General features: G+C 43.7%; 1 protein-coding gene across 5 annotated transcripts in view; it reads left to right on the forward strand.

Moving 5' to 3' along the window:
• TCF12 (transcription factor 12) overlaps window positions 1–14,913 on the forward strand; it is a 111,142-nt gene that overhangs the window by 15,245 nt on the left and 80,984 nt on the right. For all 5 annotated transcript variants that reach the window (XM_039339968.1, XM_039339969.1, XM_039339970.1 and 2 more), the window contains exon 3: window positions 13,483–13,556. In XM_039339968.1, the coding sequence (XP_039195902.1) occupies window positions 13,483–13,556 (74 nt within the window). The remainder of the gene's footprint in view (window positions 1–13,482; window positions 13,557–14,913) is intronic.

The following is a 14,913-nucleotide window of genomic DNA, read 5'->3' on the forward strand; positions in this document are numbered from 1 at the left end:
GACGAAGGGGCCCAGTAGCTTTTAAGGGAAGCATGGCCAGATGCTGGCTAGAGGGGGGGTGAGGTTTATTGCCTGTGTATATAAACAGCGCTGGGAGGCAATTGCTCCCAGCGTGGACTTTGAAAGCACTGTTTGTTTATCCTGCATGCCGAAGATTCCTCTTAGTAAAACGACACCACCTGTGAACTGAATGACTCCGAGTCTTTATTGCCAGGGGTGAGTTAGGATCATGGACAGAAAGTCCGCGCTCCCCAAACCTACCCCTTTATCCTCTGTTTCCCTCTCTCTGTGTCTGCACCCAGGGCTCACCGTAGGCAAGCAGTTTGGCTTGTTTGAGGCGAGGGTATGGCTGAGGGGACCCAGGAGGTGGTGCCTACAGAGGCAGGGGTGGAAGCAGCTCCAACTTGAGCCCCAGAACTAGCCCCTCAGGACGCTGATCAATCAGTGGTGTGTCGAAAAGTGGTGGAGGCGCAGCCAACAGAACGGCCAGGGGACGCCCTTGTAGCCAGGGGTCCGTCCCAAGAGGGGACGGCTCCTCTGGGGAGTGGTGGCATAGCCCAGCTGCCACCGGCCTGGCAACCAGCCAGCCACTTACTCCAGGGGAAGAGGGCCAGCAACCATCCTGATGGAGGGAGAGACGTGTTACTGAAGATGAGGAGGACTGGAGTTACTCCATGGCTCCCGGCCAGACGACGATGGATATCTTACAGGAGCACTTCGGAGAAGCAGGCTACCAGGACTCCTTCCCGTGGCCAAGATGGGACCAGAGTATGGAGGCAACGTTGTGGCCACAGACTGGTCCCTCATCACTCCAGTCAGGCCCAGGCCGCTTCTGGTTGGCCAGCCCAAAATTGAAGCTGGACATGAGCCACAGAGGTAACACGCAACAAGAGAGGGCTCCCACTCAGAGTGCATACTTGCCAGTGGATAGGCCACGGGCCAGAGGGACAGGTAGGCCACTGTCTGTCCCACCGGGGCCTCCGCCCAGAAGGTCAGGTCCCAGGGTTGGGCCCTCAACCAGGAGGGGAGCAGACTCTATGACACTGGCTCCTTGTCCTGTGGCAGACCCCACGCATGATTCAGGGTGGGGTATGGATCCCTGGGCTCAGGGACCAGTCTGGGGTCCTCCACCCCTCTAGATTACATTCGATGGAAACCCGGACCGGTTGGCATTATTCCTGAGTCAAACAATCGGCCACTTGGATCGTTATGGCCACCTTTATCCATCCCAGTAGGCTATGGTAGGAACAGTCACAGCAGCCCTGCAGGGGGAGGCTGCGGAGTGGGTGGCTGACCTGCATAGTGACCACACCCAGGAGCTAACCAATGTCGGGTCGTTTCTGGGTGCGCTGTGGGGCTGTTTTGAAGATGTGTCCAGGGTGCAGCGTGCAGAAGGAGAGCTATTAGCAATCAAACAACGGGACAGGCCTGCAGCTGAGTATGTCAGGGACTTTAGACGAGTAGCTAGCAAGCTGCGCACGTGGCCAGAACACCTGTTAGTCCACCAGTTTCGGGCAGGCCTGGACCAGGAGCTATGACAGGCGTGTGTATACTGCGGGATCCTGAGCAGGTTGCAGGAATGGTTCTGCGTAGTACTAGACCTAGACATGGGTCTTCAGGAATTCCGGTCTAGGGGTAAGGGGCCTGGGGGTCCACGTAAAGCTATGGAAAGACCAAGGGCTCCAGGGCCAGGACCAAGCCAACCCACAGGGATGCCTCATCCAGCGTTCAGGTGCTTCCGCTGTAACCAGCCGGGACATCGCGCCGCAGAATGTCCCAGTCCAGCAGTCCAGGGAAAACCAGAGTCTCCTGTGAAAACCACCCCCAGGAAGACCCTGGAAAAGTCAAGGGCTGTACAACAGGCTGAGGGATTCGTTCTTCACGGAGAGCAGTCTAAGACGGAAGACGCGACCGCCTTGACAGGACACCAACTGGTCATTTTCAAAGATGACACTGAGGACACAAAAGACCCAATGGTGAGTGAGCCTATCCACCCATTCACCATTTCCATTACGCTGGTTAATCCCCAGTCAGGATGTCGGGCGATGTATGATGCCCTCATCGACACAGGGTGTACCTGGTGCTTAATCAGTGAGGGGGTGGTGAAAACTGTAGGGATCAGGGTAAAGGCCTTGGTCAAATCAGTAAGGTTCAAGCAAGTGGCTGGGTCTCTGTTGGGAGGGGCTCCCGCCATGTACATCACAGAACCAGTACGGATGGAGATGGAAGAGCATTGAGAGGTCATACGTTTCATCGTAATCCCCTCAATGGCGGAGGCCGTGATATTGGGTCTAGCGTGGCCCGATGATCTGGTGGGAGGGGGTTATCGGAAAGTCTGGATAGGGGTTGGTCCCCGGCCTCCACCACATGAGCGGGTCCAAGGAGGCAGAGATCTAGGAAAGGGGTGGAGGAGAGCAAGTCATCTTTCCACCAGAGTATGCTGACCTCGCTGAGCTGTTCAGCGAGCGGGAGAGCGATGCCTCCTCATCATTCTATTGATTGTGCCATTGATATCATGCTGGGTTCCAAACTCCCCAAACCTCGGATGTACGCCATGACACCCAAAGAGATGGCTGAGCTAAGGCAGTATATTGACAAAAATCTGGCAAGGGGGTTTATCCAACCCGCCCGGTCGTCGGTTGCGGCCCCAGTATTGTTCAAAGAGAAAAAGGACAGCATTCTCCGCCTCTGTGTGGATTTCAGAGGTCTCAATGGGGTATGTGTGGAAAACCTATATCCCCTACCACTCACGAAAGACCTGTTAGCCCACCTAGCAAAGGGTAAAATCTTTACCAAGCTCGATCTGCTGGAGGCATATTATAGGGTATGAGGGGATGAATGGAAAACCACATTCAATAGTCCTCTGGGGAGTTACCGATATCGGGTAATGCCCTTTGGGTTACAGGGGGCCCCTGTGGTATTTATGCAGCTAATTAATGAAGTTCTGCATGAGTACTTATATCAGGGGGTCCTTGTGTACCTAAATGACATCCTCATATATTCCGAGAACAGGACAGACCACATTAGGTTGGTAAGGCAGGTTTTGGAGAAATTTCTGCAAGTACAATTGTACGTTAAACTGTCTAAGTGTGCGTTCCATCAAACCCAGTTAGACTACCTTGGGTATCGAATCTCGGGGGAGGCCGTAGAGATGGATCCAACTAAGGTTCAGGCTGTGCTTGAATGGCAAGCCCCACAAACATGACGCGAATTGCAAAGTTACTTCGACTTTGTGAATTTCTATCGCCAGTTTATCCCCTTGTTCGCTACGGTGGCTTTGCCCTTAACGGACCTGCTCCGTACCAAACACTCAGCGAGTAAGCCACGGGCTACCTAATCATTGCCATGGTCACTCGCTTGCCAAAAAGCCTTTGAAACCCTGAAAGCTGTTCTATCCCAGCCTATGGCTGTCCTTGTGCCTTTGAGAAAATAGGGTGGAGATTCAAAAGAAAACAAACCCCTTTTAATAAGGGTAACCAACCTGCAAATAGTCCAGAAACAAAAGCAGCAAACACAATTCAAATGGAGGAAATTGTCCACACGAAACCATACAAAGCAGAGAAGTAGTCACCGGCAAGACTAACAGAACATGATCCCATGAAATACTTTGCAACGGTTGCCTTCAGCAACCAGCACCGCCCACACCTTCCCTTTTTATAAAGCAGTCCCAAGGCATTGCCTCTCAGTGCCTTCTCCTCCTCCCCTGGAGTTGTCGTATTGACTGTTGCTGATCTGCTCTCGCTAATTGCCTCCGTCTACGAGCATCGGTCATCATGTCCATCAGGTGTGAATCCTCCAAGTCTGACTCATTCTCTCCACACAGCTGAGCTTCATCAGGAACATGACTGGAGGGCCCAGGCTCTTCATCAAACAGGGAGTCTTGTAATTCATCAGAGCTTCCCTCTGACCCTGATGGCCCTTCAAATGCCTCCTCCATCTCCTCCTCAGATTCCCCAGACTCAGCTGTTGGGAACACAGGCTGGCACGGAATCACGACAAAAGGTTTGTTTTTGAGGGAGCCGGTCTTACAACATCCAGACCTGGAGAAACAGTTTATGGTGCACGCAGATGCCAGTGATGTGGCTGTGGGGGCGGTTCTGCTTCAGAAAAACAATCAGGGTCCTGCAGCCTTGCGCGTTTACATCACGTAAGTTTACTACTGAGCGGGCTTGGGCGATATGGGAAAAGGAGGCATTCTCCGTGAAGTGGGCGTTAACCACATGGTGCCATTTCCTGGAGGGGGCCAAGGAACCATTCGAGGTGTGAACCGATCATAAAAACCTTGAGGCCCTACAAACACCTTGCAGCCTTGCTCCAAAACATGTGAGGTGGGCACAGTATTTCCAGAGGTTTCAGTTTCAGATAAAATACGTGCCTGGTGGGAGGAACTTTTTGGCAGATACGTTATCCCGGATGCTGCAATACAACAGCAAGGAGGAGGAGGTGGGGCAGGCCATGATAACTCCCCCCTTGCGGCATCCAGCCGAAAGAGTAACCACGCTCAGACCAGCAGGGGACTTGGTGCAGGAATTGTAGAGTGCAACTGTGAGCGATCCCTGGTTGGTGAGCCATCCGGCCGTGTTAACCAAGAGGGGGGGTTGGCATGGAAGGGTGGTAAGTCTACATACCAGGAAAGGTACTCCACCGAAGCCATGATGTTAAGCAGGCTGGTCACTTTGGCTTCCTGAAAACATTGCATTTACTCAGACGCCAATTCTGGTGGCCAGGGATGAAAGCGGATGTGGAGACCTATGTACGGGAATGCCCGGTATGTGGTGCCACAAAACCCTGCGTAGGAAAACTGCTTGGCCTATTACAACAGGTCTCCAACCCGACCCGGCCTTGGGAAGAGATAGCAATGGACTTTATTTTAGAATTACCAGACAGTCGTGAAAATAGACCTTTTTTCAAAACAAGCACATTTCATCCCGTGCAAGGGTTTACCGTTTGCTCAACAGTTGACTAAACTGTTCATAACACGTGTACCGGCTGCATGGGATGCCCAGACGTATAATATCTGACCGAGCTGTACAGTTTACCACCCGATTCTGGAGGGAGTTCGTCCACTTGATCGGTTCGTCACAGGGCCTAAGTTCCATGTTCCACCCTAGTACCAATGGAGCGGCTGAACGAGCCAACGCGATGGTGGAACAGTATCTGAGGAGCTATATTGACTAACAACAGACGAACTGGGCGGGTCTCCTACCGTTCGCAGAGGTGGCATACAACAACACGGTCCACAGCAGCACCGGCTTTCGGGTGGTGCACGGAATGGAGTTTGTACTGATTCCGGAATGCCTTCAGGGATACCCCGTGCCTTGTCCTCTGCAGGAATGGATGCCTCGGATCCGAGAAGTATGGGACTCAGTCAAGAAGGCTTTGAGGAAAACTGAAAAGACTTGGAAAACACAAGCCAATAAAAAACGGGAACCACAGAAACCCGTCCAGGCAGGGGATATGGTGTACCTGTCCACCAAGTACTTAAAACTGTGCCTGCCATGTAAGAAACTAGGGCTGAAATATATAGGGCTGTTTAGAGTGCAACAGGTCATCAACCCAGTTACCATGCGTTTGCAACTCCCCCGCAGTCTCGGCAAGGTGCACCCTGTTTTTCATAGTAGCCTGTTGAAGCTGGCGGTAGGGTCATCCTTCAGATGCATAAAACCGCCACCGGGTCCCCTCGGGGGGGGGGATTGATATGAAATCCGGGGAGTACTCGATTCCCGCCTTCATCAGTCGTGTACAGTATTTGGTAAGGTGGAAGGAGTACCCAATATCGGAGGCTTCCTGGGTGGGGAAAGCGGATATCACAGCTCCCCGGTTGTTATGACAGTATCACCGTAAATACCCTCATAAGCCAAGGGGGAACACTACCTGCGCCATCTCCCACGGCACGATCCTAATTGCATGTTTTCCTTATCTTCCAGGAGGAGCCCTGGTAGGGGGGGGAGGGGGAGGATGGCGCGCAGGGCGGAAGACACCAACGGCAGCCAGCGCCAACGAAACCACCTGAGTCCAGGTGGCCGCATTCCAGTTGCGAGCACTGGCGGCGTTTTTCCGGGCCGCGGAGCAGCTGAGAGCTCCGGCGGTGTTCCTTGGGCCGTGCAGCAGCTGAGAGCTCCAGCGGCGTTCCTCGGGACATTCACCATCCGGGCTACAGGCAGAGCTAATGCCCTGTAGCTGGCTGGGGCCAAAGATAAGGTCTGGAGCTGGCTGAATCTGGAGCTGGGTGGGACGGGGCTGTGCAGGCTGGGATGAAGGGGCTGCTGGGCGTTGCCAGTATCCTTTTAAGGGACGCATGGCCGGATGCTGGCTAGAGGGGTGGGGTGGGTTTTCTTGCCTGTGTGTATAAACAGCACTGGGAGGCAGTTGCTTCCAGCTCAGACTTTGAAAGCACTGTTTGTTTATCCTGCATGCCGAAGATTCCTCTTAGTAAAACGACACCACCTGTGAACTGAACGAGTCTTTATTGCCAGGGGTGAGGTAGGATCTTGGACAGAAAGTTTATTTGTGTTAGCTTTGATAGTACTATAGGACCTTATTGATTGAAGTTTGACTGTTCAAGTTGATATGTTAAAATTCAATGATGCACATTTAAGAAGTTTTGGATAAAGCAGTTGATCAGTTTGTGATCTTGTCTGAGTTGGATCAATCTGTCTGGATAACTTTTTGGGCATATTAAAGCAGAATTGATAGTAAATCCACTTCTGCAACAGCATTGTTGCCAATGAGCAATGATTCTCTTGGAAGGGGGCTGTCTTGTGACTTAACTAATAAAGATGTGTTGAAGCCGTTGAACTTTGATTCAATATTACATTAAATTGGAAACATTGCCATAGATAGAGCACATGTTTACAGCCTTCGCTGTTTAGTGATACTAAAGGTCTGGCATATGCACTTCACTGTAAGAACAATTTTTGCTTTTTCTATTACAAACTTCCAAACAAAGGCAAGGGTGGATTCATTAGCAACCAAAATTAATTCGTTTTCTGTCATTTTAAGGTTTTAACATTGTGAGATTCAGTGTGAGCGGATGGTATGGGTATAATTTTAGTTTTTAAAGTAATCACAATATTTGACTTCCAAAGGGTGTGTTGAGGATTGAATTTCAAAGCCGTGTTAAGTATTGATTTTGGTGACACTTTGAATATTGGAAGTACATTGTAATTAACTGATGGCTGCTTCTCTCATTTGCACTGGAACAGAAATACTTTATTTCAAGGAAACACAGACATTAACATGCTTAAGACTTAACAGTAATTAACGTACCAAGTGGAAGCCACTTGCTTCAAAGGAACTGTACTTAAGAAAATAATCCAGGCCTCATGTGCTCTAAGTATTTCATATGGAATTAAGTGTGGTTGCAAAGGTGTATTGTTTTCTAAGAAGGGACTCTAATCCAGCCTTCCCTAGCCTGGCACTCACTGGATTTTTGGTAGTTGTCATTTCCCGTATTCCCATCTGCTATGCTGGGAACCAGGTTATTGAGAAAGACTCCTTTGACCTGGGTTCCATGAGAATTGCCCAGCTCTCCCTCCTTCATTCTGATGTTCATATAAATTTAACAATTAATATATTATCTAGGGTAGGGGCTGACCTAAGTTGTAATTTTAACATCTATACAATTATTTTGACATCACCTGAGATTTAAGCACTTAACAACAACTAATACCGTGTCTCATAATGGGTTTTACTTACTTTTCTCAGAAGAATTAGGATTTTGATCCTGTAAATTCCCCTCACATGGGGATGTTGCCATTAAAAAATTGTATTTGTTGCTGTCTCCATCTGCTTGCAGGGAACAACTGTAGCCAAGCGTCTTGGATGATATAGAAGAACTTCATGAAACAGAATAAGCAAGTAAGATATAACCCACCTCACCTCTAATATAGAAGCAATATAACTGGAAAGTGCAGAAAGGCTTCTAAGGAGAAAGACTTGTGCAAAAGAATAGAAAGTTTAACATCGGATCCGTGATCTTAAAAAAAAGTTTCATTAGTGTTGGGTGTAAGAGCCAGATAAAATCAAAGGCAAGAGAAACTACATGCATCACCTTACTTTAATTATCTTCGCGCCCTCAAAATGTAACCAACTACATTTGAAATTAGAGAGAATTTCAAAAAGAGAAAGTCTGATGACTAGCATTTAAGAGAAAATTAAGAATGTTCTGGTTTCTGATCAAATCACATTTTTTATTTTGTATTTCTAATTTATGTATTTGTTTCCTGGGATTTATATGCTACTCCAATCAAGTAGGACTTTGCCAAACAGAGAATATGATTAAAGACTCTTTCTTAGTGTCAAATAGTTTTATATCCTTCAAGGAAGCATGTCAGTATGGCAGATAATGGCATCCTATAAATCATTTGTGACATACAGTTAGTCCTCAATTTGCAAATGGTTAGTTAACTGTTCAGAGTTATGAGGGACTCAGAAAAATTACTTACGACCCATCTAAGTTACAACTACCATACCACCTCTACAGTCATGTGATTGCATTATGGGTACTTGGTAACCGGCTCACATTTACAATCAGTTGGTAGAGGTCCTGTGGCCACATGATCACATTTTGCAACACTTTTTGCCATTTTCCAGCAAAAAACACCCATTAGAGAACCTGGATTCGGACTTAAAAACCAGGTGATTCACTTAATCACGATGACCTACTTATCAACTCATGAAAACATTTGTGAAATTGAATCCAGTCACATGACTCAACAATGTATGACCAAAATTACAGACTCATTTGTGTTCATAAGTTGGGGATTACCTACATAGGAAGTCACATGCTTGGTAAAGACCTACTTGGAATGGAACAAGGAATGCTTGTCTAAACCTATGTACATTTTCCTTAACTCTGACTGGAATTAATATGGCAAGATCCATATGGACAGTAATAGGTTGCAGGTAGAATGTTGACTATTTTAGCCATAAAAAACCTCAATATGGGAAAAATCAATTGCTAAATTTTTTACATTACTTCAGATAAAATTCAGATGAAGGCTGTTTTTTTTTTAAAAAAAAAAAACCCTAGTTTTGGTTTACTATTTTGGCAGTTTTTCAGCTTCTTTGGACTATTTGTTTATTTGGGATCATAGTTTGATTGCTATTTGTGAAATCTTGCAGTTGCTAAAAGTTTTGGAAGAATAGATTGAAGCTCCTGTGCAAATAATCTACTTTTATAGGAAGTTGAAGAAAGATGATAACATAATTAACATGAATTTCATGTAAGCTTTGGGATAATGAGCATGGGTATTGTGCTTTTGTAAAGCAATGGAAGTTGGCCTTGAATAATATAAAATTTTAATTTTATAACAGAAGTACAATAGAAAATTCTGTTTCAGGTATATCTGGCACTTTAAAGAATGCTCAATAATAATGAGTTGCAGTTGCCTTGGTAGAAATAAAGCCCAGGCATTATAATCCTAACTTGGTATTACTGTGTTTTGAGCTAAAAGTCAAAGAATTATTAAAAAGACTTTGAATTGATGGTTATGGATAAAGATGTTCGAATATTACATCCCTAATATTTAAAACACTTGAAGACTGAAGAGTGGTGTTTCATTCATAGGGATGATAAAAGAAAGCAATGGACATTGGATGAATAAATCTATACCTGATTTGCAACAGTGGATTGCTGATCTGCAGTAACTGTCAATAGTAGATTTCTTGCTTGGCGTGTGTGTCCCAGGAACAAGAAGATGAGCAATTGGGTCAGTTTTGGGGAGTGTTTATGAAATAATTTTGCATAGTCTTTTTTTCCCATTTTTGAAAAATTATTTTATTAATACTATTATTGCACTGCATACTTTTCCCTGTTAATTTATTTGCTTTAGTTAAAAGAATTCTCATTGGAATGGAGGAATTTTGAAATATTAAGTAAACTTAATGGACTACTTTTTGATGTATGTATATTCCTGTTTCTGCCAAAGATCATTTAGGCCAGGGGTCTTCAAAATTGGCCCTTTTATGACTTGTGGATTTCAACTCCCAGAATTCCTCAGCCAGTGTGCCTGGCTGAGGAATTCTGGGAGTTGAAGTCCACAAGTCATAAAAGGGCCAAGTTTGAAGACCCCTGATTTAGGCCATTATGCTTGACTTTATTTTGCAGTAATTAGGCTTTGACTTGCAGAAAGCAGCTGAGGGGAGGGGGGAGCAAGTGGGAAGGAGGGATGAGTTTTGCTTTCACTTAAGAGGGCTGATGGAGGTTCTGAACATGCAGTATTGTTACACTATTTTCAACTGTCCTGTTAAGAGCATCTTGGCTTACTTAACGAAAGTAAAAAACAAATCTAGGTGGCTTGCATAAGTAAATCTGATTTATTGTAAGGGCAAAATCCAGGAACAGTCTAGTGAAAATGCAAAATAATAAGGAAGCAGGTGGGATTTCACAGCTTTCCTAGAAAATCATAATTTGGGATCTTGATAGAATGTTGTTTGTTGGGAAGTGTGTTATTTGGGTCAAGTGCAGTTGATTGGCTGGCAAAGCCAATGGCTTTTTGGTATTACACCTTTGTGTCTGGTTTGCTATTCAGTAGTAAGAAAGTAATTCAGTAACAAAAGTGATACTTTGACATTATCATTATTTGCATGACTTTGAAAAACTGTTTTCACCTCTATAAGATGTTTTATAGGTGGCACCTCCCTCCCACAAGATTAGCACGAATGAACAAGGGGAAATCCTTGATATGTTGGAAGTGTGAAGAGACCGTTGGGAATTACTACCACGTGGTGGCAATGCCCAAAGGCACAAAAATTTTGGAACTTATTAAAGAAGTGGTTGAAAGAAATTTTGCAAATAGACATAGAAGCCAAACCGGAATTTTTCTTATTGGGAATTATAGAAAGAAAACATAAGAAAGACACAAATTATTTACTACTGCATATAGTAACAGCGGCACGAATAGCCTTCGCTCAAAAATGGAAAGAGAAAGATACTCCAACCGAAGAGGAAATATTATTGAAAATTTTCAATTGCGCTGAAATGGATAGACTTACATAGGAACTCAAGGACAAAAGTGAAACCAAATACTATAAAATTTGGGAACAATTTTATGATTGGATGGACAATAAGAGGGTAGCCAAGATAAATATATAGTGTTAGAATACAATATAGATCATAGACAAATGTATATTTAAAAGATAAATAGATATATAGAAATAAGGGGAAAAGTGTAAATAGTATATTATAAATAGCGAGCAAAGTTCAAGAACTATATGTCTATATAAGTATTAATACTATTGTAAAATGTTGGAAGATGTATGGAACCAGTGACGTCATATCTGTGTCCAATGTGTTTTTAATTTTGTATTATTAATAAAAATTAAAAAAAAGAAAAACTGTTTTCAAACTATTTTCAATAGAGTGCATAATCAAAAAAATATTTAAAGATGTAAAAAAAGAACCATCACCTAAAGATTATTACAGTAAAATAATGACTCACTGTGTGAAACAGAAATGTATAGACCAGGGGTAGGCAACCTTGGCTCTTTTATGACACGTGGACTTCAACTCCCAGAATTCCTGAGCCAGCATGGCTCAGCTTGGAAACCTCTCCCTTTCCCCTCAGCATGGCTGGCTCAGGAATTCTGGGAGTTGAAGTCCACGAGTCATAAAAGAGCCAAGATTGCCTACCCCTGGTATAGACAGTGGTTTTCATTTTTCCATAGCCTGATTTTTGCATGATCACTTAATAAACCAGTTATTTGGCTTTGGGAGAAAATTACTTACTGGCCCGGTTTGAATCTTTAAATTTGATTATGAGAATTGTGTGAGTGTGAAATGATTTCTTTGGCTTATTTCCTGCTGTTTTTGAAAGTTGTTAAGTAAACCAAGGAACACCTGACTATCTGATTCCTGTCCTCATAGCCACAGTTTTTCTCTCTGGTGATCACCCTATCCAAGAACTTGGTATTTCTTGTTTTGCATTTTGATCACAAGAGGCAGTCCTACTAATTTAGTATAAGAAGTGAGTTTAATAGAATGTCTTTCATGGGAATGGAATCTTGCTTACATCTATGTAAGCTACAGGTGCCAATTGTAGCACTATTTATAGAGTATGTGTACTGTAGGTTTTGCAGTCGTTTAAATGTATTGTTTTCTTTCTTTGCATTGGAATACAGAAGATCTTTGTTTGCATTTGCTATGGTGGTCATTTTGCCTTCTCTTATGGAGAAAAGAATTATATGCCATGGGTGACTTCTGCTTTTGTTGGTGCCAACCACTACACTTCCTCACTCCTAGGACCAAGTACAATAAAATTATTACATCACTGTCAGCTGCAAAATGTGGCAAAGTCATAGTGGACTGTGATTCTGAGAAGCGCTCTAGAAAATTACCATTTTATAATGATAATATACAAATCATACGATGAGATTCCATTGCTTCTGTATTGGAGTAGTATTTCTTGCTTAACGTGTCACTTCTTTGTGCTTTTTGAGTAAGTCCTGCATATGGCATTATTGTATAAAGAGAATTCTCAAAAACAGGTCACTTGTCATGCAATTTATTAACGTAAGATTTTGTGCCATTTTGTATTAGGTTTAGCATAGTTGTTACATCCTTTTTAATCACAAGTGTTCGGTTGTGTATCCAGGCAAGTTAGAGGGAAAAAGTTACTAAAATTTACTAGTAAAATCAGCCACCTTTATAGAACTTAAAAGTAAAGCAATTCAACACTGATTTAAAATAAATGATGAATGTAGACCCAGAGAATTACTGTCTTGAAGTTTTTGTTCTTGGTATATTGTTAGAAAGTGCTGTCAAAAACAATAGAAGTATGCTGTACTTTGGATATGTTTTGCAGAATGGTACGTCAGAGCTTACAGAGCTCACATAGAGCCCTTGTCTCCAGCATTTTAAAGAAGCCACATCTTTCCCCAGGTTTCTGCAACTGCCTCACATCCCAGAAACACCTCTGGTTGAAGGAATGTCATTCACATTCTCACTGTTCTGAGGCATCTCTTTGGAATCATGTTCAGAGTTGATCCAGAGCCCCAGAAAGCATGCAAAACAACCAGTTAGAGATGAATCAGCAGAGTTGTACCTCTGAACTTTTTTCCCTTGCCAAACTTCGTAAATTTCCAAAAAGCATTTGATAACAAGAACAAGGAAGCATTGAATTTCATAACATTTGTGAATGACTTGCAATCAAGCTTGACTCTGCAGTCTGTAAGATCACAGATACTACTATATGGCAAACAGATAAAGGAAATACAAAGAAGAGCTTCCCAAAGTGCTTTAATTGTCATCAACAGGCAAATGTGATTCAGTGTAACTAAGCTTAAAGCATTTTTTTCAGAATATATCCTCACTTAATATAAGCTGCCATCTAATTTGAGTGTGAATAGTCAGGAAAAAGCTGTCCTGGGGTATCTTCTGAATGCTTTCTGGAGATTGATAGTTGAGCATAATTTAAACTCATGATTTTTTTTTAAATTTTGCACTTTATTATAGAGCATACATTTTCTTTCTACTAATAGGTATGGAGGAACGAGCAGGAGGGATATCTTGGGGAGCAAGCGGTCAGTTCAGTCCTTCATACGAACCTACAAGGGTAAGAGTATACTTTAACTGTAGCTAATGTTGATTTCAGGAATATCCAATATCTGAGGCCTTTCCTGAACCTATTTGCCATGGGGTGCTTTTAATGAGCAACTCTTAAATTATTTCCCGATACAACTAATCAAAAGATGAGATACAAGCTAGGGAGACATGAAAATGTATTACAGCAGCTGTCCAGGTTTGAGAGTGTGAGGTTTGAATCAAGAGTTCATTACTGTCCAGAGAGGACCTCAAGTTTCCCACAGTTATCCTGACTGCAGTTTCCTCATGAAGGTCTTCCATTATTTATTTATTTATTTATGAGACTTATATACCGCTTTAAGTGCAAGCACTCTCTAAGCGGTGTACACCAGTAAGCAATGTATGTATATATTTACATTGCCCCCAACAATCTGGGTCCTCATTTTACCTACCCCGGAAGGATGGAAGGCTGAGTCAACCTTGAGCCGGTGAGATTTGAACCGCTGACCTGCTGAACACAGTCAGATAAAGTGGCCTGCAGTACTGCACCCTAACTGCTGCGCCACCTCGGCTCTTAAACATGGGTGCCCCCAGCCAAAATGTGGATGTAAGGTTTTCACCAAAGTAGCTTATGTATGGATCATTCTAATATAGTTAATAACTAAATTACAAACTTGCTTATTGTCATTATGTTCTATTTAGAAAAGTCCAGTAAAGCAATTGAAGAAATTCTGACCTGTAGAATCAATAATATAGCATGCTTGTTTGAAATAGTTTGGGTCATGTTGAAGAAAATAGTTTTTACTACTAGAATTAAATGGTTTTAAATTATTAATTGAAGCACCAGCCTTTGGCCTAGAACAGGGGTCTGTGGACCAACATTGGGCCGCAGCATGCCAGAAACTGGGCTGCGCAAACAAGCGAAGCCCCATCCATGGGATGCAAGCAGCACACGAAACCATGTCCCCTCCCTCCACAGAATCGGTCCCTGGTGCCCAAAAGGCTGGGGGCCGCTGGCCTAGGCACAAAAGCTGGCTGGGTGACTTTGGGCCAGTCACTCATTCTCGACCCAACCCACCTCACAGGATAGTTGTGGTGGGTCAAGGAGGAAGAGGAAGGAGCATTGTGTATCTTTGCCACCTTGAGTTACTTATATAACAATAAAGGTGGAATTAAAATATATATATATAATCTGTGTGCCTCCAGATGTTTAATTACAATTCCCAGGAACTTCAATTATTTTGATTACAGTAATTATCAGGAATATTAGGAAATTTTAATTTAATGATGTGTTTTGGACTAGAGGTTCACTCCTCTTGTAGAATATAGAATGTTCAAGCAAAAAATGGTAACCACAAGTCACTTGAAGAGTGCTTTGATAACTAGAA

This window comes from Crotalus tigris, unplaced genomic scaffold, assembly GCF_016545835.1.
Source record: "Crotalus tigris isolate CLP2741 ecotype Arizona unplaced genomic scaffold, ASM1654583v1 scf7180000017741.1442986301:2390832, whole genome shotgun sequence".
Classification (NCBI taxonomy): Eukaryota; Metazoa; Chordata; class Lepidosauria; order Squamata; family Viperidae; genus Crotalus; species Crotalus tigris.